At 35.8% G+C, this 22,211-nt stretch overlaps 4 protein-coding genes across 8 annotated transcripts; 3 read left to right on the forward strand and 1 right to left on the reverse strand.

Moving 5' to 3' along the window:
- The first annotated feature begins 2,769 nt into the window (after positions 1 to 2,769).
- Positions 2,770 to 11,246, forward strand: LOC111007628 (26S proteasome non-ATPase regulatory subunit 2 homolog A). The gene is made up of 25 exons (XM_022280046.2): positions 2,770 to 3,109; positions 3,393 to 3,493; positions 3,676 to 3,796; positions 3,888 to 3,947; positions 4,145 to 4,212; positions 4,355 to 4,397; positions 4,587 to 4,652; positions 4,767 to 4,805; positions 4,910 to 4,992; positions 5,912 to 6,026; positions 6,287 to 6,361; positions 6,900 to 7,058; positions 7,821 to 7,928; positions 8,008 to 8,112; positions 8,194 to 8,334; positions 8,413 to 8,517; positions 8,668 to 8,889; positions 9,052 to 9,165; positions 9,242 to 9,457; positions 9,809 to 9,868; positions 9,956 to 10,069; positions 10,165 to 10,250; positions 10,357 to 10,465; positions 10,556 to 10,734; positions 10,822 to 11,246. The coding sequence occupies exons 1-25, from the start codon at positions 2,984 to 2,986 to the stop codon at positions 10,895 to 10,897; spliced, it is 2,691 nt and encodes an 896-aa protein (XP_022135738.1). The 5' UTR covers positions 2,770 to 2,983; the 3' UTR covers positions 10,898 to 11,246.
- Positions 11,247 to 12,130: 884 nt separating this feature from the next.
- LOC111007962 (WD repeat and SOF domain-containing protein 1) lies at positions 12,131 to 17,242 on the forward strand. Of its 3 annotated transcripts, XM_022280519.2 has the most exons (17): positions 12,131 to 12,305; positions 12,403 to 12,492; positions 12,588 to 12,699; positions 13,226 to 13,253; positions 13,397 to 13,495; positions 13,599 to 13,665; positions 13,757 to 13,791; positions 13,894 to 13,968; positions 14,056 to 14,151; positions 14,875 to 14,938; positions 15,034 to 15,087; positions 15,317 to 15,402; positions 15,506 to 15,566; positions 15,650 to 15,714; positions 15,885 to 15,990; positions 16,319 to 16,407; positions 16,573 to 17,242. In XM_022280519.2, exons 1-17 carry the CDS (start codon positions 12,240 to 12,242, stop codon positions 16,733 to 16,735), a joined length of 1,356 nt encoding a protein of 451 aa, XP_022136211.1. In that variant the 5' UTR covers positions 12,131 to 12,239; the 3' UTR covers positions 16,736 to 17,242. The 3 variants fall into 3 exon arrangements, with proteins under 3 accessions (XP_022136211.1, XP_022136212.1, XP_022136213.1); XM_022280520.2 differs by lacking the exon at positions 12,131 to 12,305 and having other exon boundaries at positions 12,610 to 12,699; XM_022280521.2 differs by lacking the exon at positions 12,131 to 12,305 and having other exon boundaries at positions 12,470 to 12,492; positions 12,588 to 12,727.
- A 655-nt stretch (positions 17,243 to 17,897) lies between these two features.
- On the forward strand, positions 17,898 to 19,700 carry LOC111007816 (protein NUCLEAR FUSION DEFECTIVE 6, mitochondrial). 3 transcript variants are annotated; one of them, XM_022280318.2, is made up of 3 exons: positions 17,898 to 18,227; positions 18,403 to 18,524; positions 19,190 to 19,700. In XM_022280318.2, the coding sequence occupies exons 1-3, from the start codon at positions 18,076 to 18,078 to the stop codon at positions 19,255 to 19,257; spliced, it is 342 nt and encodes a 113-aa protein (XP_022136010.1). In that variant the 5' UTR covers positions 17,898 to 18,075; the 3' UTR covers positions 19,258 to 19,700. The 3 variants fall into 3 exon arrangements, with proteins under 3 accessions (XP_022136010.1, XP_022136011.1, XP_022136012.1); XM_022280319.2 differs by having other exon boundaries at positions 17,899 to 18,227; positions 18,820 to 19,700; XM_022280320.2 differs by having other exon boundaries at positions 17,900 to 18,227; positions 19,358 to 19,700.
- Positions 19,701 to 19,960: 260 nt separating this feature from the next.
- Positions 19,961 to 21,834, reverse strand: LOC111007815 (uncharacterized protein At4g28440). Its single transcript, XM_022280317.2, has 2 exons — positions 21,481 to 21,834; positions 19,961 to 20,375 (listed from the first exon to the last, which is right to left on the reverse strand). Exons 1-2 carry the CDS (start codon positions 21,728 to 21,730, stop codon positions 20,188 to 20,190), a joined length of 438 nt encoding a protein of 145 aa, XP_022136009.1. The 5' UTR covers positions 21,731 to 21,834; the 3' UTR covers positions 19,961 to 20,187.
- Between the last annotated feature and the right edge of the window lie 377 nt (positions 21,835 to 22,211).

Genomic DNA, 22,211 nt, shown 5'->3' on the forward strand with positions numbered 1-22,211 from the left:
ATTCCAAATTCATCCCTACTTATTACATTTACATTTATTATATTTTTTTGAAATATAAAATATTTAATTTCATAAATTAATATCACAATTTTTAATTAAGGTGGGTCTCATCTAAATTTTCAATTTAAATCCCTTAATTCACTCATTCAAATCGATTTTTTTTATTTACCAATATTATTAATTAAAAAATATCTAAATCTCATAATCCCCATTTCTGTTGATTCGTGCTACTGGTACCCTTCTTTTATTCATACCTTTTCGTTCATTCACACCCTACTGCTACGGTGCTTCTTTATACCCATTCTTTAGGTTTTAGTTTTTTATTCGATTACTTCAATATTTCAGGTGTACAGTTGATTCAATACTCATACTGTTTGAATTTTTTCCAATGTCATTCACATTTTTTATTGTGTTTTTGTTTTAGTGAAATCAATTTTATGATTACAGTTTAGCTATTTCTATATATGAGTTTAAATTATGTTCATGTTGTTTCGTTATTATAAAATATAATTTATTTGTACTCTTGAAATCTACTATTAACATTATGTATAAACGTCTTTTAAATAAGATATAATTTATACTCACGTAGGTAAGTAAATGTACTTTTATAAATGTCATGGAGGTAGCACTTGTATTACCGGTATATATCTAGATACATAAAACTTGAGTTACAATATATATCCTACTATAAACACTATATTATATATACTCACATATACACTATTTTAAACAAAAAAAATCAGAACTATATACTCGTATATGCCAAATAATATTTGGCAGTAGCAATAGGACCAAAGAGCAAGAAATGTACCTTGATTATGTCCAAAATTGAAACCTAAATTTAGTAGAAACTACCGGTAATAGGTGAAATGCTCATGCTCAAACTTCCCCATTTTCAGCCTGCCCATTCTCTTACCTTTGAAGAAACTTCTCCATTTTCCCCTTTTTGTGTTCAAACATGGTTGGCCTGGTAATCACAGGCTCAAACTCTCGCTCTTTCACCACATATCTCCATCAGAATCCAAGCCCGGACGCTCCAAAGAATATCCCCAAGAGTGTCTGTGCCCGATTTCCAACTCATTAATGGCGGAACCAGTTGTGGTCTCCTCTGGCCACACCTTCGACCGCCTCTGAGTCCAAGTATGTCAAGATTTGGGGTTCTTGCCTAAGCTTGAAGATGGGTCAACCCCCGATTTCTCCTCCGTTATTACCAACAGAAATGTGAGATTCATCATTCTCAAGTGGGCGATAACAACGAAATCGAACACCCGCGAGAGCCCCGATTATAGTTCCATTGAACACCGGATAAAGAGACGATGTCAAAGAAGATGAATGAAGATTTCAGAGGAAGAAGAAGCCCGACAGTCGGAAGAATGAAAGAAAATCAAGGGAGAAGAACGGAGATTACAAATATTTGGGGGGTTTGAGATTTTTGAGTTTTGGAAAGTTTAATTTGCACAATTTGAAAGATTTAATATATTTTAATAATGATTTACCAATTCTATATTTTAATAATGATTTAATATGGTGATATATATATTAGTAATTTGTGTCATGGGTACCATCTAAATAGAGATTGTTTCATGACAAAGGGGTAAATTCTATACTTTTCCATCATTTTAGGTAATCATGATTCCTAAATAGACCATCTATGCACTAATCCATTTTTATTAAGGTTTATGCCTATGGAGCATCTACTAGATCAGAGACTCGAAGGGCCGGAATCGATACCTGATGAACGAAATGCACAACAATACGTTGCAAAATTGAATTTCGCCCACAATAAATTGTTGGAAACTTAACTGTGATGCATCCTGGTATGACGCTCAAAGGTGCGACGTTCTAGGTTGGATTATACGCAATTGGCGAGGTGAAACAATTTTAGCAGGTAGTTGTTCGATTGTTCAAAAGCAAGACATCAAAATTTTTTAAGTCATGACCATATGTGAAGGACAAAAAACGATTACAAAGTAGGAGAATTTGTCGATTTGTTGGGAATCAGATTGCCTACGAGTCATAAATATCTTGAATGATAAAGAATGAGGCCTTATAGAAATACATTGAGTTATTGAATACATTGTTTTACTCGTGTCAACAACAAGGGCCTGATGATACAACATGCATTGAATGATTCAAATTTGGTGGTTAACGAGCTTGCGAAGAGAGTCGAAGATGAAGGAGGCAATCTAGGGTGGAAGCACAATGGAGGAGAAGATTTTCCAATGTGGTTGATGGATTTAGTTCATTGTGAACTGTTCTATTACTTTAATCTTTTATAAAAAAAAAAGAAAAAAAAAAGTAGAAGAAGAATTATATAGTTTATGGGATGATAATGAATTTCTTAGTTATGTTCTTCTAATTGATAAATTTAAAGAAAGTATGAATTATACCATTGTTTCAAAATGAAATAAAATGTTTATTACATATGTATATTTTTTGCAACGGTCTATATATTCAATACAAAAATTGACACTTTCCTCTTTTTCGCTCATCAAAGCAAAATAGGTGAATTGCTAGACGAGAGCGACATATCGAAACGAGGCACATCACAGCTTCTAGGCCGATGATTCTATGGGCTAAACCCCATAAAACGAGCCCAGTACCAACGGGCTACCCAACGTCTACCTTGTTGGGTCAGCTGTTGGGCCCTATTTCGTTTGGGCCTTTTCGCATATTGGGCCACAAGATCTCCACAGAGAGCCCATCAGATTAGGATCGGATTTAACCCGACCCGTCTTCGGGGCACAGAAAACCCCCTACACACCCCAGTTGCAGTTTCTTGCTCAGGAGGAAAAGCAATTTTTCGCTTTTGCTTATATTCTTCTGCGGAAGATACAATCCATTTTTACCAGGAACCCTTTCTTCCATTTCGAATTCTGTGACTGATAGTTCACTCCCCTTGCTCTCCGTCTTCGTCTGCCTTCTGTGTCTTCTTTCGCTTCCATTCGAGGGTTTTGATTCTGTTAGACTTTTTCTCTGCACAATGGCGCGTGACCCAAATGGCTCAGCTGGTGGCGGTGCCAATAACAGCTCCCAACGGGAGGAGGCTACTCTGAAGGTCCCATCGAAGGACCCAAAGAAGAAGGACGACAAGAAGGAGGAGGATCTGGTATGGTCAATTGAATTCTTCGCTTGTTACGGGCTAGGTTCAGAGAGTCCGAACTAAAACTGGACGGATGATGGCTTCGTTGTATAATGTTTTTGATTTCCTCTGAAATTTGTCTACTAAAGTTTGCTTAAGTCAGTTCTGTACTTATTAGAAGTTAGTTATTTGCTATGCAAATTAAGGCAAAGGGAATAATTAGATTAGTTCGTTTACGATGCTAGTTTTCTCCCTTATGTTCCCCGTAGTCTGTTGGATATTGATCTGATGTTGGTTATTGTGTGCACAGTCGGAAGAGGATCTGGCCTTGAAGCAACAGTTGGAGTTGTACGTGGAGAGAGTTCAGGATTCTGATCCTGGGTTGCAGAAAGTTGCCCTTGAGAGTATGAGGTTCGCATTATTATTTATATTTCAGTTAATACTTTAATTGTTACTTTCGAGGTGTCTTACACTGATCGTAGAGGTTTTCAATTGTAATATAAATTGGCATATCAGGTTGAATAGGTTTATGTGTAGGGTATATTATTTCATGGTTTCATATTTTGAACTTATTTGATAAATTTTAATTCTAGGCAGGAAATACGGACCTCAACAAGCTCCATGACTTCTGTTCCAAAGCCTTTAAAGTTCCTTCGCCCACATTATGGAACTTTGAAAGCTTATTATGAAACAATGGCAGACTCGGATTTAAAGGTTGTTCTAATGGTCATGTCCATTTATTGTCACCCATTGTTGATTTCTTTTTTAAAAAAATTTTGTAACTTCACTTCCTTTTCAATTGCAGAAATACTTGGCAGACATACTATCAGTCTTAGCACTGACAATGTCTGCAGAGGGAGAACGGGTTTGTCTGATTTCTTTAATATTTGACCCAATTTGTTTGTTTAGTTTATTTGTTTGACTATCATGTGTATTGAGCATTCTCTTTGTTATTGGCGTCTCCATGTCAGGTGTTTTTATGGTCTATGCTTATGTCTTATCCTAGCTCTATTACTTGTTCGTACACTTACATATAAATCATTGCTTGCCAAATTTTATCAGGAAAGCCTGAAATACAGATTATTAGGTTCAGAAGGTGATATTGGTTCATGGGGCCATGAGTATGTAAGGTGAGTCTACGGTTAGCACAACATTCTACTGCTATTCGACATTTGTAACATGGTTTTTGGTCCAGAATGGCTCTAGGGAAAAAGATTTTATAAGGTATTATCTATATTATACTCATTATTTTAAAATATATTGTAAACTCAGGAACTTGGCTGGAGAGATTGCTCAGGAATACACCAAGCGACAGGTTATGAACAATTCTATTAGAATATGCATCAACTATCTTTTTTCAATTTTTCAATCTAATTAATAGATTATAACATTAATATTCTGTCTTTATGCTTTGCGAATTGCAGTAGGCTGACTCTACATTTAATTTTCTGGTACTAAAAATGAGGTGTACTTACTGTTGCTTTCTTTTCTTTCTTTGTTTCAGGGTGAAGAAGCCCCCATTGATGATCTGATGGAACTTGTTCAAGAAATTGTTGCTTTTCACATGAAGGCATGTCTATATAATAAGTAGATTGATGAATTTTATTTGAACCTTCTTTTCACACTAAGCTAAAGTTGTCTGTAGATAAAATTTGCATCTCTAATTAATTTTATTCATCTCCAGCACAATGCCGAACCTGAAGCTGTTGATCTGTTAATGGAGGTAAGATGCTTTTCTTTCTTTCTTTTTTTTTTTTTTTGTGGAGGGGGGAGGGGGAATCCTGTATGGAGTATGGCTGACTGGATTATCCATTTGACTTATACCAGGTTGAAGATCTTGATCTTTTAGTAGAGCATGTTGACAGTACAAATTTCAAAAGAACGTGTATCTATCTTACCAGTTCAGCCAAGTATGTCTTATCATCCTAGGTTTTCTTTTCGAGCTCTTGTGCTCTCGTAGTTATATGATTGTACTTTCTTCAATTTTATTATCTTTTTAGGAACTATATAGTCCGATGTGAACAGTTCAGTTTCAAGTTTGTAACTGCTTTTTTGGTTGAAGTGTGTCTATTATTTTGTCTGAAGAATATAATGGATGACTGTGATGTTTATGGCTGTGGGGTAGTAGCTGCTGGCATTGCAAATATATAATATTAATTTCTGTAGTGTCTACTCAGTTTTCTTGGGGTGAGTCATATAGCTACCAAGTTCAGAATATTACTTTTCTTTTATCAATTATCATGCTATAAGATTTAAGTGATTCTTATGGGTTATTAAAGAATACCCTAGTTATGTTTCATTTACCACTCTTTTAAAGAGTATGGTTTAGATTATGAATGAATATGTTACCTTCTGTGAGAAACTTTGCAAGTTTGAATAGGTTAATGGTTAGTCCAAGTGTTGTGGGGTGCTGGTTTTTTTTTTTTTTTTTTTGTGGTTTTGTGGGTCTTAGTCTTGTGATGGTAGGATTTTTAGAGGGGTTGGGAAGTTTTGGGAGAGGTTTGGTTTGTTGTTAGGTCTAATGCCTCTCTTTGGGCAATGATCTTAAAGAATTTTTATAATTTTTCATATACTCAATTATTTTGGCTTGGATCCCTTTGTTGTATAATTAGTTTAGTTTTTGTTTCGACTTTTGTTAGATTGTCTTTTTGTATGCCCTTACCTATTCTTTCATATCTTCTCAATAAAAGCATGATTTTCCATTAAAAAAAGTTATTGTGTATATATGAATATTCGTGAACTAACAACCTCCACTAATTTTAGTTTTTCCTTTTCTGTTTTTTGAATCGATCTTCTTGATTATGATTTTTCACTTTGCTAACATCACAGATATCTTCCTGGACCCGATGACATGCTAGCTTTGGATATTGCATATATGATATACCTTAAATTTGAAGAATATACCAATGCACTTCAGATTGCATTATTCCTTGACAACTTGCAGGTTTGCCCTCTACTTTAACCTTTTAATATTTGTGCTGCTCTTTAACATCAGTTTGGGCCATGAGTATTATTATGTTATATCATAGAAGGTAAAAGGTCTCATCCTTGTATCCGGGTGAAAGATGAGGAATTTTAATGATTTCTTTTTTCGAGTTTTACATAGCTAGTTTTTGAACTACTTAACCATACAACTGTGCTGAAAATCTCGTTAAAATTTCCTTTTGTTTCTGTTTTTTAACCATTTAATATGCCTGTGGTCAGTATGTCAGGCAGATATATCAATCCTGTGAAGATTTGCAGCGTAAAAAGCAATTTTCTTACATACTCGCTCGACAGGTAAATTTTTGATAATCTATAGGATATGAAGTTTATAGTTGGTTCCTTGAATCTGATGCGACGTTAGACATTTTGTTTGCACTAAATTATTATTTTATGATTTTTTTTTCCATTTGCTTCATTATGGGTTTGTTGTAGTTGGTGTTATTTGCCAGTTTCTACTGCTCTTTTTTAAACATAATATAATTATATATTTTTTTATAATTCTTTTTTATTGTTTATAGATTATAATGCTTATAGTGTGGGGCTCATAATTGTGTATTTTTGGCCATATTGCCCTTTTTGGTTCTTTTTTGCTTTAAGAGATGGTTGGGCGAGTTACCAGATTGTGTAATAAATTAGGGTGCATGTATATTACTTTGCACTATCAAGAGTTGATTACTGGACTATTTTGAGACGTAAAGCATTTATGAATGTTTGACATGACCCGTTGATCTGTGGCCGACCATTATCTTTTAATTTTGTACCATTAGAGAACCTTTTTTCCCTTTGATAAACTTGTTTCACTTTTATAACTACCAATATTTCTTTCATACAGGGCATTTGTTTTGAGCTCGATGAGGAGATGTGTGCAGATGACGATGATAGAGAGGGACTGCAGGATATCATCAACAATTCCAAACTAAATGAAGGTTATCTCACCCTTGCTCGTGATATTGAGGTCATGGAGCCTAAATCTCCAGAAGACATCTATAAGGTACGGGTATTTTTCTCTTCAAGATAATTTGGAAGTACACATGATCCTTGGTACCTTTGTGGATTTTTATTTTTATTGATTTGGGATAATAATCATTGCACGTGCCTTGGTTTGTGCTCTTTTTCCGCATCCTTTGCTTTTAGTTAGCTATTTTTCTTGTTTAGGTGTATTTTAATCTTTTAAAACGATTGACGATGCCAATGCCAACGATATTCATTCATTGTAATGTACAACAGACGTGATGTTAATTTCTTTTAGAATTCTTTTTAATTTTTTTAAACATCTCATTTTTTATTTTACTAATGTACATCACTCGTGATCCTTTAGTAGCTTTGGAGTGTTCATCTCTAGATGGACAACTTGTAGATGGCTGTTAGCTATGTTCATTCAAACAACGTACATTGTGGTTTGTCTGTTAGTTTTGCTTTAATTGATTTCTATCGGACAGCTGTTTGTTTCTTACCTTGATATCTTTGGGAAGAATTGCATATCTCATTGAAACTGTTGGATTCTTTACGTTGGTTGATGTGATTTAGCTTGTTGTTTTGCACAAAATGATTTTTGGTTGATATGATTTAGCTTGTTGTTTTGCACAAAATGATTTTTATCAATTTCGTTGATGTTTTCTGTGACTCATTTGAGCTGGTCTTTTTCTTCTGATCCACAGCACAAAATTCTGTATATTTATTTTTGTTATTTATCACTGTTACATCCAAATTCTATTTATACTGATTTCCCCCATTTTTCCTTGAAATATTTCAGGCACATTTGCTTGATGGCAGGGCTAGTGCTGGTGCAAGTGTTGATTCAGCTAGACAAAATTTGGCTGCTACTTTCGTCAATGCTTTTGTGAATGCTGGCTTTGGTCAGGTAAAAGGTGTCCAATTAATGTACTGAGGAAGTGGAATATCACCTTGGATCTTGTTAACATTGGTTATTGTCATTTCAGGATAAGTTAATGACAGCTCCAGCAGATGCAGCCAGTGGTGCTTCTTCAGGAAACTGGTTATTTAAAAATAAAGAGCATGGGAAGATGAGTGCTGCAGCAAGTTTGGTAAGATATCCTTTACACCATTTGTCTTTCCATTTTGTTTAGCATCTGGTTTTGTCTTATCATTTATCTTCATGACCACAGGGTATGATTTTGCTTTGGGACGTGGATGCTGGACTTTCTCAAATTGACAAATACTTGCACAGCAATGATAACCATGTTATTGCTGGTGCTTTGCTGGGAGTTGGTATTGTTAACTGTGCTATCAAGCACGATTGTGATCCTGTGAGTCTTTCTTCATTGTTGTGCAGAATGTTGGGATCCGTTTCATTTTCTTCTGAACCTTGTATTTCCTCTTCTCAGGCATTGGCACTCTTAATCGAATATGTTGACAAAGAAGATGCATCAACCCGAATAGGTGCAATAATGGGGTTAGGCATTACATATGCTGGTACTCAAAATGAGCAGGTTATCCATCTCTCTTCTTTCTCTTTGTAGGTTTAGTGGCTATTAGATTAATGAATTAGCCTTTTGATGATCTTTTTTCCCGCACTGTACACAGTTCAATGACCTTTTCCCCATTCCTAATCGATATTTTTGTATTGTGTATTCTCTCAGCTACGGCGAAAACTGATCCCTATACTAAATGATGCAAGAGCTTCACTTGATGTGATTGCATTCACTGCACTCTCATTGGGCTTGATCTATCTTGGCTCTTGCAATGAGGAGGTCGCTCAGGCAATTATATTTGCATTAATGGATCGAAGTGAATCTGAATTGGGGGATGCCTTAACTCGCCTTCTACCACTTAGCCTTGGTCTTCTATACCTTGGAAAGCAGGTGTGCCAGCATTCTGTTATGAATACATTACTTGTAGTACCAGTAATTATGATTGATTTCCTGTTTGTTCATATTTGACCTTTAACCGAGACTTTAGGCATCAATGTGTTTTGAGGAAATTGCAACTCCTATTTTGTAATTCCCTTCTTTTGGTTCTAACAGGAAAGTGTGGAGGCCACAGCAGAGGTTTCAAAGACATTTCACGAGAAAATCAGAAAACATTGCGATATGACATTGCTTTCCTGTGCGTATGCTGGAACTGGGAATGTCTTGAAGGTAGGCATTTTAGTTTATTAATTTATACACATCGTGCCTGGAATAAAACTTAACTTTCTATTTCTTTCCCACATAGGTTCAAAACCTTCTTGGTCATTGTTCCCAACATCTTGAGAAGGGTGAAACCCACCAAGGGCCTGCTGTGCTTGGAATTGCAATGGTGGCGATGGCTGAAGAATTGGGTCTGGAGATGGCAATTCGTTCATTAGAGCATCTTTTGCAGTATGGGGAGCAAAATATTCGTCGGGCTGTCCCCTTGGCTCTTGGTCTCCTTTGCATTTCAAACCCCAAGGTCAGTGTGATGTTCTTTTACGAGGAACCAATCACGCTTAGATCCATTCTTTAACTTCTGAACTATACAAATAAGTTTTGCCAGCCGGGAAAAAGATAGTAATAGCAAGGGTGATAACTCTATAATTTAATGTAAACAGTTAATAGTAATGTTTAAAGTTTGCTGCAAGCACTCCTACAAAAGGAAGTATGCTGCAAACATGCTAATAAAGAGAAGTATGCTACAAATTCCTACTACTAGCAGGGATGCTGTATAGCCTGTATAGAGTTAAGCTAAGTTTCTTGGTGAGATGGTTTTAAGTGCTGATGCTTTGATGCTAAATTTAATTGTATGATTGGATAATTTGGCCAGGTTAACGTTATGGACACGTTAAGCAGACTGAGCCATGATACAGATTCAGAAGTAGCGATGGTAAGAGAAGAGTTTTTGGCTTAGTTTTGTGTTCTTTCATTACTTTTGTTGAAGTTCAATGTTAAAATTCTTACATGGATGTCACAGGCAGCAGTAATCTCCTTAGGTTTGATTGGTGCGGGAACCAATAATGCAAGAATAGCTGGCATGCTTCGAAATCTTTCAAGTTATTACTACAAGGACGCAAGCCTTCTTTTCTGTGTAATGATGCTTATGCAATTTTTCATTTTGGAGTTCTCTTTCTTCTTTGTGTGAAGAATTAGTGCCTGATCCTTTTGCTTTGAAAATATTTGCAGGTTAGGATTGCCCAAGGGCTTGTACATTTGGGAAAGGGCCTGTTAACTCTGAATCCTTATCATTCTGATCGCTTCTTATTATCACCGTAAGTGACTACTTTGCTGAGAACATCAGATCTGTTGGTTTATCTTTTTGGAAGTAGTTCCATGATATGTCATCTTGTTTTTTGAAGTACATACTCTTCTTTACAGGACCGCGCTTGCAGGATTAATAATTACTTTGCACGCATGTCTTGATATGAAAGCCATCATCCTGGGAAAGTATCATTATGTGCTCTACTATCTTGTCTTGGCAATGCAGGTCAGTTTTAGTTGATTACCTCTCTTGTCATCCTATTTTCTGGTTTTATATTGTTCCCTCCTTTTGACTGTTAAGTATAATGCCCGACAGCCAAGAATGTTGTTGACTGTGGACGAGAATCTCAAACCTCTTTCAGTACCGGTTCGAGTGGGTCAGGCTGTTGATGTCGTTGGCCAGGCTGGTCGTCCAAAGACAATCACCGGTTTTCAAACTCACTCAACCCCGGTTCTTCTTGCTGCTGGTGACAGAGCAGAACTGGCCACTGAGAAGTACTCTAACTACCCCCCATTTAGCTTTTGTAACTGCCTTTTCAACTTTGGTTAATTGTGAGCTAATTCTAGCTATATCTATTTCAGGTACATTCCGCTTTCGCCAATCCTAGAAGGATTCGTCGTCTTAAAGGAGAACCCAGATTACAGAGAAGAACAGTAGTGAGCCGTTGTTAGTAGGAATGGAGAAATCACTTCTGCTTGATACGAGTTCTAACCAGGACGTTGCTGGAGGGCAAAAACTTGATGCAGTTCGGTTGGAGTTTAGTTATGCTTGTCTCAATCCTCATCCAAGCAGTGCATTGTTAGTTTTGATGAGCGCCCGTGGTTCGAATGATGAGATGTGCCTGAATTTGTGATAGTTATATTTCATGGTTAATATGTAGTTCCCCTCGACTCCGGGATCTTTTTGTATTGATTTTCGGGAACAGAAACTCTTCATTTGCTTAGTCTAATTTGATACGATGAGGATGTTCAATCCCACCTTGGAATGGTATGATTGTTACTGACTAGCGTTGCTATGCTTGCCTTGCCATTGTTTTTTTCCCTTGGGACAGTATTTTGGCTGGCTCACTTCTATCTGTGCAAAATTCCTACTAAGAAACGTTGGGGATGGAGATGGGGACTTCTACTTGACTTTGTGGACATTTAGGCCTAATGTGATGTACCTTTCTGATTTTTGTTTATTTATTTATTTTATTAATTCAACAATTGTGGGTGGGATATTCAACCCGGTAATTCTATTGAACTAGATTCGTTTAGATTATATTGAGTGGAAAGATGTTCGAGTATAATTACAAATAATCTCTGGTAGGATGTAGCTCTCTTCAAATTTTAATAAATGGCAAGTAATAAAGTTGATACGTTAATGAATTCATAAAATAGAAATATAATTAATTAATTTTTTGAAAATGTAAATAAACATAGTAATTTGAAGCATATTAATAGTTTAAAATATGTAATTAAAATTTTATTTTTTGATTGGATCGGCAATTTTTGAGAGAGATTACTAATGTGTGTGGTTATTTTTTCAAAATTTTGTATTTTCTAGTATCGTTACAATTACTGAGCGTGAGAAATAGAACATTCCACCTCCTGCAAAGATTGTTGATGAATAGATTGTTGAGTTATGCTAATTTTTCAAAGCTCATGACTAATAGAATTAAACTCTAAAAAGCCATTATAAAGAAATCATACCTTTTCTTTTGAGTTCATTTAATGGAGGAGGGGGGATTAAACCATTTACCAATATGTGCCCTGTGAGCTATGCTCGGACTGGCTCAGAAAAAATTACAAATATGTTCAATTTGGGCCATCCTTAATGTGTTTGGGCCTTTCTCTAGTAAATTGGGCCCATCTCAGGACAGTTGCGCAGGGTTTTACCTTCTTCTTCAACCTTAGTGCTCCATCTCCCTAGGGTTTTTCTCTCTTTCTTCTTCTTACCAACGTTGATTGTTCTATGAACCGGACCCTGCAATTCTGAGTCTTTTTCTTCTCTCTCAAGGATGAAGGTCAAGGTGATTTCGCGCTCCACTGATGAGTTCACTCGTGAAAGAAGCCAAGACCTGCAGGTGATTAGTCCGCGCATATTATACGTGGAAGTTGTTTTAGTTTTCCGGTTGAATTTCTCTCTTGCTCCGAGAATTGACTTTGTTTCACTTCCATTAGAGGGTATTTCGGAACTTCGACCCCAGTCTCCGAACGCAAGAGAAGGCGGTTGAGTATGTCCGTGCTCTTAATGCCGCGAAATTGGACAGGGTAATGTTATGATTTGAAACTTTTGTTTCACTCTAGCTGAGTCGTTGGGAAATTTCGCAAAATTAGTAAATGTTCTTTTGCTTTCAATATTTTAGATGTTTGCAAAACCATTTATAGGAGCAATGGATGGGCATTTGGACTCTGTTTCTTGTATGGGAAAGAATCCTAATCACTTGAAAGGGATATTTTCCGGTTCGATGGATGGAGGTAATTTATTCAACATTTCAGCTGCTAGGTTAGTGTGGTTAGTTTTTTTTTTTCTCTTTGTTTTTGTTCCTGTGTCTGTCACTCGTATAGTTTACAGAGGTTAGGTTGGAAGTTTTCTAAAAAAATTTCCTCTTTTGTGTGTGCGTGTCAGATTCTTGTGGTTTTTGGTAACCTTTCGTTGAGTGTACTGTTGTTGGAACCTCATACAAGAATCTTAAGTTCTAATTTGCAGCAGCTTGTTGTTTCTTGCTTCCAGCATCGAGTCTTTCTACAATTATATATATTTTCCTTTAAAAGTTCATTTTCTGTTTTATCTTCGCCTGCATCATATGGCATTTGATGCGGTGGTGTCGGGGTAGTCAACTGTCAAAATACGTATTTTTTTTTTTTTTTCATTTTAAGCAGTTTATGTAATATTCATTAGTACTACACTACTATTGCTGCATTCAAATAGTGATATAATTTCTCATGCATTATAGTTGTTTTATTTCTGACTTTATTTTCGTTGTTTTCTTTATGTCCACAGATATTCGACTATGGGATATAGCTAACAGGTAATGCCATTACTGTAATGGGATGGATATCTTCCAATTTTTTGGTGTATGCACTTTTGTATTTTTATCACGACCAAAAAACTTAAGAGATATTCTGTTGTAATTACAAATCCAATAATAAATGCTAACTGCATACATTATAGGCGAACAGTTTGTCAGTTTCCTGGACATCGAGGTGCTGTTCGTGGCTTGACGTCATCTACCGATGGGCGCATTCTGATATCATGTGGAACAGATTGCACGTAAGGCACCATTTTGTAGATGTTCAATTCTTTGTACTGTATAATACTAGGCTGTTATAGTTTTCTACTTGATAACCAAACTTGCTTTGTTTTTTCTTTTCAGTGTCAGGCTGTGGAATGTTCCAATTCCTACTCTGAATTTGTACGAGTCCTCAGATAATTCCTCTGAGGTGGGTCCTTGAGGCTTGATTTATCTGCGAACTTTAATGCTTGAATTCTTTATATTATCCCCAACTAACATTTTGGAAACCATACATTCAGCCTCTGGCAGTTTATGTTTGGAAGAATGCTTTCTGGTAAGGTTCTAAATTTAGACATTGGTGTAGGTAGCTATTTCTTTTGCTTTACATATATATTAGTTTCCTTTGGATTCTGAGTTCATAGTTTTTGTTTTATAGGGCTGTTGATCACCAGTGGGATGGAACTCTTTTTGCTACAGCTGGTGCTCAATTAGATATTTGGGACCACAACAGGTATTTATCAATTAACACCATTACATTTTATTCAGTAATTTATTTTTTCTTTTCATATATTGAAATATTTTTGAAATTTTGTTATAGGTCTCAACCTGTGAGCAGTTTTGAGTGGGGAACAGACTCAGTAATCTCTGTTCGTTTTAGTCCTGGAGAATCCAATGTCCTGGCAACATCAGCTAGGTACGCATGATCAGTCTTGGCTAAACCACCACATGTTTATTTGTATAATACATTATCCAGTTTACCTGGTAATGGTCTATGCATATTATCTGCTTTTTAATTTCTACTAGATTTGTTCTTTTCTATCTCGAGGAGTTCAGGGCTAAAGTTATGTGCTTTCTAATTTCTACTAGATATGCATGTTATGTGCTTTTTAATTTGGACTAGATATGTTGTTATTTATTTTTTTTTCTTCCATTCTTGCTAGACATGAGACGTCAAATTTTTAACCATAAAAAAATTTTAAGCTAATAAGTTCTTTTGTTTTTAGCCCGAGGAGTGAAAGTTACATTGGTAGTTTTGCTTTATGTTTATTCTACTTCTCCATGGCATGAAACTGTAAATATTCAATTAAAAAACATCAAATAGTTGCTATTGGTATCGTGAGGCATTCATGCAAACACACCTTTTCTTTTCCCTCTGTTATTACCTAATGTCAACAAAAACATCAAATTTTATGGATGGCTGAAGTTTTTCGGTGGTTAAATTTATGTAATTATTCATCTGCCTTCATGTAGTGTGGATTTGAACAAGCTCTCTCTATCGTCAGAAAAATAAAAAGGAAAGATTTAGAGCTAGTAGTGGTGTTCTCCGTGTTGCTAATTAGTTCATTTTTTTGCAAAATTTTAACATTGTATGATGAGAGTAATAACCCTCTACGTGGTTCTTTGTATTTTCTTTTAGTGATAGGAGCATTACATTGTATGATTTGCGCATGTCATCCCCAGCAAGGAAAATAATTATGAGGGTATGATGGTGTGAGTTTGTCAAAAGAGTTCCTTGTTTAGAAGAAATTTTTTATCATTGTTTCTTGTATTCTTATGGGTACCTTTTTTGTGACAGACAAAGACAAATTCTATTTGTTGGAATCCAAGGGAGCCAATGAACTTCACTGCTGTAAGCACATGAATGGAACTTATTGTTGTCTAAGTTTTTGCTCATATTGCTTACATCATCATACATTCGATATGATAATAAAATCTTTCTTTCTTGTAATGTGTAGTAAATTGATTAGAGCATACCTGATTATTGAGTATTTTACCAGGACTTTAGATTTTCTATCTAGTATCTATGCAATAGTACTTTGTTCCCTTCAGCATGGTGCCTCTTACTTTATGCATTCCAGGCAAATGAAGACTGCAACTGTTATAGCTACGATTCTAGGAAACTCGATGAGGCAAAATGTGTGCACAGAGACCATGTTTCTGCAGTGTAAGATACAGACTTGTGATTTTAGTTTATGAGAATTTAATAGTGCCACTCCTTCTCTTCATTTTTATAAAACCCATGTGAAAATTATTCTCGTTCTTTTCAGAATGGATATTGATTTTTCACCAACTGGTCGAGAATTTGTTACTGGCTCATATGATAGAACAGTGAGTTCTAGCCCTGGTTATGTTCAACTTTTATATTGTACTTTGAGATATGTTTTGAACCCATCATGTGATTGATTTTGCAGATAAGAATTTTCCCGTATAATGGGGGTCACAGCCGTGAGATATATCATACCAAAAGGATGCAAAGGTTTGTTTGTTATTCTAGCTTTTGCTCCTGGTTCATTATGTTTAAGTTTATCATTTGATCGAAGCACAAAGCCTTCCAAGTTACTATTAGTTTTAACTAATAAATCTCAAGTGACTTCTCAAATATGAATAGTGATATTTTATTTTGTGCCTCCTCTTTGGTGTTTGTAGGGTCTTCTGCGTCAAGTTCAGCTGTGATGCAAGTTATGTGATATCAGGGAGTGATGACACTAACCTTCGGCTTTGGAAGGCTAAAGCATCTGAACAATTAGGAGTTGTAAGAACCTCTCCCCTTTATTTTTGCTAACTACTGCACTTGTTCGATCTGGATTTGTTAATTTTTAAATCCCATTTTTATTTTACTAGTTCTCTTCTGATCTAATACCTTATGTATTTACCAAAATGTAATTCCTTTCTATTGTCAGAACTATTTGATCAATTTTACTCTGTACAGCCTGCATGAAAATTACTAGATTTAAATTAGGTGGCGAATGATGTTAGTCTAAAGTGAATTGTATTTCATAGTTTCTGATATTGTAATAGTTGATGTTTGTAATAAGTAGTTGATAGCAGCTTTATTTACTTTTTAATTAATGTTGCTGCAGCTTCTTCCGAGGGAGAAAAGAAAGCATGAATATCAAGAGGCTATTAAGAATCGTTATAAGCACCTTCCTGAGGTCAAGCGGATTGTGAGGTAAGAACCGTGACCAACATTCATGCTCTGTTAGTGTCGTTCTGTTGAAGACGAATGACTATTGTAAATGGGATTCCTCGTCTCCATCTACACTACTGATTGTAACTGTAGTTTCCTATCCTGAAACAGATCTTTTAAACTTCTATTCTGTGTTGGTAACTGCAGGCATAGGCATTTACCAAAACCGATATTCAAAGCAGCTGCCCTCCGGCGCACTATTATCGATGCTGAAAGAAGGAAGGAAGAGAGGAGGAAAGCTCATAGCGCTCCAGGAAGTATTTCAACTGTACCGCTCCGTAAGAGAAGAATTATCAAAGAAGTTGAGTAAACTAACCATGAACCTGGAGGAGGAGGGGGTATTGCTGGTTGCTTGCAGTTATTCGTGCCAGTTCAAAATTGTTACAGTCAAACTCCCGAGCTTCAAACAATTCATGAGCGGTAAGTTACTTAACATTATGGCACTTTCAGGCACCATGAGCTCACGAGATTTCACGAAGACCCCATCTCATGACTTCGACTTACAGTTGGAGAGAAGGAATCAAAATTTTGCCGCATTGTACAAATTCTTGATTGTCAGATCAACTATTTGCTATAGTTTTTTCTACAGTTTTATTGCTGATAAAGTGAGTAAATTTTTTTTTTCAGCTTGCTACATATTCTCTTCTTGAATTTGTTAAAAGCTGATCACATTTCGGTTCTGTACTAGTCTTCTAAATGTTCGTGAACTATATAGAGCCTGTAATACCCACTAGGATCATGAGGACTGGTTTTAGTTTCCAACTTCTTAAAGATTAAAGTTTAATATATAATAGCAAATCAGCATATTGCTGCGTAATACTCGAAAGCTTTCAAGATGTTCTCTGTTCTTAGCTTTCAAGATGTTCTCTGTTCTTTGTAAGGGTGGTAATGTGTTCTAACATATGTATTGTTCGCAAATTACTAATGAAGGTGGTTTTTTTTTTTTTTTTTTTTTTGCTTTCATAGTACTTTCGATTAGTTATTATATTTTTAAAATGTTTGTTTCAATCTTTGTACTTAAAAAAAAAAGTAAAGTGATCTTATTTTTAAGGTAACATTTTACTTGCTAAAAATTATGATATAGTTTTCATTGTGTAATTAATTTTGCTAATAGAGATACATTGATTATTTTTTAAAAGTACAGAAGTTAAAATAAAATGAATGTTTCCGACGACGTATAGGAACTAAAATGAATGTTGACGTAGATAGATATTTATGTTAAAGTTAGAGAAATTAATAAATCGTAAAAATATTTAGATTAACCAATAACTATTTTTCTATTTTAAAATAAGTTAAAATAATTAATATTAATACTGTGTACATATTATTGTTGATATTTTTTTATATTTTGTCTATCTATTTTTTTATTAATACGAGAAAGATTTCGATTTATCGGTAGATGTCTAACCTATAGATATTAGAAATATCTATGAAAATATTCACGGATATTTAATAACATGGTGTAAGTCTACTGAAAAATTCATAAAACAAATATGGTAATTAAAAAGAAAGAAAGAAAAATGGAGAAACTCCCATTGTTCTCGAGAAGCGGCGGCAGGGTTTAGCATTTGAATGCCCTAAATCTTGAACGGAAGTCTGTTCATCGTGGCTGGCTCTGGACAATTTTTCGCCGCGTTCTCAGATTAACCGATGGCTTCCTCCGCCGCCAGGGCCATTTTCCGATCCTGCTCCGCCTCAGGTTTCAAGGCAACCTCTCGTCTGGCCACCGGAGCCAGAGCAGCCCCAGCTCGTTCACCATTTCGCATTTCGACTAAACCAAGTTTCTCTCAATGTGCTGTAAGGTAATTTGCTCAAAAGCATCGGATTTCGACTCTTCCGAGTATACAAGCATCGACTGAGGATCGAGAATAGGGCACGCACTTGTGCCAACATTGAATTGGAAACTTCTGTTGAAATGAGTAGAAAAATAAGCTAATTGTTCCGTTTTTTATGTTTTTTTTTCTTCTTCCGATGAAGGATTCCTGTGGAAATGAGCTTCTGTGTGGAGTCGATGCTTCCGTTCCATTCGGCTACTTCTTCGGCATTGATGACTTCAATGCTTTCTGTCTCTCCACGTAGTTATGGTTGGCTTTCAGAAGGTACTTTCAGTCTCTTCTTGTTCTTCCAGTAGTTCCTCGGGATCGGACTAGGTTATGGGCTAAGAACATATGTTTTCGTGTTCTGAAACTTTGCTAGGGTGAATTTTACTTCTTCAATGTTCTTGTTATACTGATAGGTTATTCTTTGGGCTTCTGATTTTTGTTGGCGGAAAATTGAATGTGCTGTGTTCGTTGAACAGCTTTATAATTTACTTGGATTGCCTTTGTGATGTACAACACAATGGAGGATAACATGTGATCTACACACCTGACCCTTTAAATTTGGATCTTATAGTGCAGGATGAAAAAGAGGGGGGAATGTAGTGAAAGGGAGTGTATAACTATATGGAAGAACCAAGGGGTTAGCTTTTATAATTCATTCATGATTCAATCACGATTCACAATTTCCTAAAACTGTTTGAAATCTTAAATAGAAAACTATTTTGAAAACAATTTTCCAAATAGTCTCCGACTGATTCAGCTCAAATGTCCTCGTTGAACCAATCCCAGTATTTTGGGCCAAGTATATTTCCCAACTGCTTTCTTGCTCTTTTGGCTAGATTGGGCAAATATCTTATCTTGCCCTTTTTTTGCTACTTTTTTCATATCAACGATGTTTAGCTTATTGTCTTAAGATAGCGATTAAATGCTGCATTATGAACTAGGATCCAACTTTGCCAAAGCTAAAGAAACAATTGGTAATAAATGGCTTTCATCCCACTGTAAGTTATGAATTTGTTGTTCTTGTCATGCTTGCATGTTACACGGACACGAATATCTCATCCACGTACTTGATCTTAAATATGAGGTTACTAATTGTAGTGTTTGATCAGTATTCAATGATGATGTGTGATAAATGGTCGAGGGGATTCCAAGAAAGTTTTGTATGCAGAGTTACACACTGTGACAGTGCCCGCTGATAAATTAGATGAGCTGATGCACAGGGATTTGGTTTTCCATGAGCTGACTCAGTCAAGTTTGCATATCTTTAATTCTTAACTTGTGTAACTATGGACTACTAGAATGTATAGGAAGATCTTACAGTAGACAGACATTTGAGTTTTATCTGAAAATGAAGGCTTAGAACCATTATGTTGAATTCCTTTATAGAGTTATCTTGCAATCGTGAAATAAAAATGCTTACTGAGGTAAGACTTGGAGGATTCTTCTCTAGCAGTCTTTATATTATCTTGTATGTTACTCTATCATTGCTCAGGCAATGTAGGTACTTCATATCTTACCACTTTAAAAGTTGTTATATACTAATATTAATCATATGAACTCGGAAAGATTTATCAAAGTTGAGCTATATGCAAGTTTGCATTCTAAGATAAAGTTTCTTGTTATAATGTAAATTCAGTACACATTATTATTGCGTCAAAGTTAAATATCACAATTGTTTTTTCACCATAAATTAAGCTAACAGAACAAATATATGCAGTGATAAAACCCTCTATTTACTTTTCCAATTGATACGATGAGAAAGTAGGACTTGCACTTCCCTTTCCAGATCCAAATTATAGTCCCAGCAATAATCAGCTAATATTACCCTTTCAGCAAGATTTGTGTTGCTATATAAAACTGTATCCCAGTTAATAGCAGCAGTCCTCCACCACACAATAGAAAGTAAATCCATGATAAATCAACATCGCATTATTTGAAGTCACTCTTCAACGTTAACTAATTCATATTCAACCAGAGAGAGATTGTTGTCCTCTTTAACCTCAAAGTTAGCTGGTTCGGCAACTTCAATTCGTCCCCATTTATCAACTGCTAACCTCATCGAGCCTTTAAACATGTCAATCTTTGCATTCCGCAGGGTCACGGTGTTACCTGGCTTCATGATATCAACTGCAAAAATTACGACCATTTGTTTAGACAACAAAACATTAGAAGCATTGAACTTGGGAGGGGGAATATAACAGTAAAACTGGAACATATAGATGATAGTGAACGGGTTGTTCGCCATCCTCTTTCCACCATAACCCACAAAGGATTGAAATAGGTTCTTAATACCAAGCAGATACCAAAAGCATGAAATAAAGAAACGGCTATGCACTTGTAGTCTTGTACTAACAACAGATTTTAAGTCAAAAGCAACATTAAGGTACGAGACATAAAGGAACAAAGCATTGTCCACACCCACATGATTAACAATTTATTAATCCACTATCTCAAAGCTCCTTGAATTACAAGAGATGAACAAAAATGAGCTCCATCTTGACCAATAACATCCCCCGTACCTCCGGGAGCTCGAGAACTCGTTTCGAACTTATTTTGAACAACAGTCATACACATGATCTTCCTCCATAGATTAAAGTCTTCTGCCCAAAAAGTATTTCTATTTCGAATTCAAACCTTATTAATTCCATTTTGAAGTTTTCTTGAATTCCATCGATTTACTGTTATACATCGGAACCAAGCTCTGATACCACTCGTTGTTGTGCAATTATCTCAACACCCAATTTCGATATATATAAAGTAAGAAAACATAACCATTCAAAAACAGATGAAAGGAACAAAAGATTCAGGGTAATTCAGCACAGCAGAGTCCTCGAGCTTAGATAATTATTGTTGAGAGATTTCTTTGATGGGTAATTTTTTGCAATACCCCCTAAAGGGAATTTTCAAATATCAACGAAAAAGTTTCTATTTTCGAGTTAAAAAACAACCTGCAGAGAAGAATACATAATTCAGCGGAAAAGAGATGAAATTCACAAACGAAAGAGATAACTCACTGTTCCAAAAATTCTCAATCACTTCAAACATTCAAATAGAAAGGAAGAGACCACAATATAAGAGCCACATGTTCTAAAAAATATCCAAGGAAAAGGAGGCTAATAGCAACCATACAGAAACATTTCAGCAAGCATGTAGGAGCATCTAACAGATACAGCCCCGTAAGATGGAGAAAAATTCGACTCGCAAACAATTCAAGGGCTGCACAGACACGTACCTTGGTCATTTCGAGCTGTGAAGACTATGGAACCAGTTTCATCACCAACAAGACATTCAGAGATACGAGTTAATTGCTGAGGGCGAGCCGTGAGCATCGCGGATCGTCCACCTTTATTGACCATCTTCACATTTTTGGAGCTCACCACCTTGACGATGAGAGTATGGCCGCTCGTACCAGGCTTAAGCTCTTCTACTTTTATGAAGACCGGCTTCCTCTTTGCCGGGGCATTGACTGCTGCCGTCGCCATGGAAATTGAAGTAACAGAACGAAACCCTGTTGCCGATGAGAGTGAACGACGTGCAAATGGAGAATAAATTCGAACCCAGGAACCAAAACCCTAACCCTAAGAATTTAATTTTGCGGTCGCACTCGCATTTGGGATTCTCAGAATATGGGCTTTTTCTTTGTGGCGCATAACTGGGCCTCCTCAGGTCATCAATCTTGGGCTCTATAGTCTTCTCAAGTCCTTCTATCTTCCATTTACTATTTTTTTTTTATAAGTTTTCTTAAGTTAAAAATTTTGAGGTTAGATCCCACCTCAAGAAAAGCAACTGGTGTCTTATTTATTGGAATTATTGAATTAACTTGTATTTACTTTGTCTTGTTTGGTATTGTTGGGTTTATGTATTAAATTTAGTAAAAATTTAAAGTATTATTAGATGAATTTATAGTTTAAACCATGTATATTTTTTTTTAAAAGATAAGGTGCAAATGATAGAATCAATCAG

This window comes from Momordica charantia (assembly GCF_013281855.1).
Source record: "Momordica charantia cultivar OHB3-1 chromosome 4 unlocalized genomic scaffold, Mcharantia_2.0 BLBB01000004.1, whole genome shotgun sequence".
Taxonomy (NCBI): Eukaryota; Viridiplantae; Streptophyta; class Magnoliopsida; order Cucurbitales; family Cucurbitaceae; genus Momordica; species Momordica charantia.

Coding starts and splice junctions, on each gene's coding strand:
- LOC111007816 (XM_022280318.2), top strand. CDS start 18,076: ATGGCTTCCTCCGCCGCCAGGGCCATTTTCCGATCCTGCTCCGCCTCA. Junction 18,228..18,402: donor TTCTCTCAATGTGCTGTAAG/GTAATTTGCTCA, acceptor CTTCCGATGAAG/GATTCCTGTGGAAATGAGCT. Junction 18,525..19,189: donor TTATGGTTGGCTTTCAGAAG/GTACTTTCAGTC, acceptor ATTATGAACTAG/GATCCAACTTTGCCAAAGCT.
- LOC111007815 (XM_022280317.2), bottom strand. CDS start 21,730: ATGGCGACGGCAGCAGTCAATGCCCCGGCAAAGAGGAAGCCGGTCTTC. Junction 20,376..21,480: donor CACAGCTCGAAATGACCAAG/GTACGTGTCTGT, acceptor TAATTTTTGCAG/TTGATATCATGAAGCCAGGT.
- LOC111007628 (XM_022280046.2), top strand. CDS start 2,984: ATGGCGCGTGACCCAAATGGCTCAGCTGGTGGCGGTGCCAATAACAGC. Junction 6,027..6,286: donor TATTCCTTGACAACTTGCAG/GTTTGCCCTCTA, acceptor GCCTGTGGTCAG/TATGTCAGGCAGATATATCA. Junction 9,166..9,241: donor GAACTGGGAATGTCTTGAAG/GTAGGCATTTTA, acceptor TTTCCCACATAG/GTTCAAAACCTTCTTGGTCA.
- LOC111007962 (XM_022280519.2), top strand. CDS start 12,240: ATGAAGGTCAAGGTGATTTCGCGCTCCACTGATGAGTTCACTCGTGAA. Junction 13,969..14,055: donor GATATTTGGGACCACAACAG/GTATTTATCAAT, acceptor ATTTTGTTATAG/GTCTCAACCTGTGAGCAGTT. Junction 15,403..15,505: donor AGAGACCATGTTTCTGCAGT/GTAAGATACAGA, acceptor CGTTCTTTTCAG/AATGGATATTGATTTTTCAC.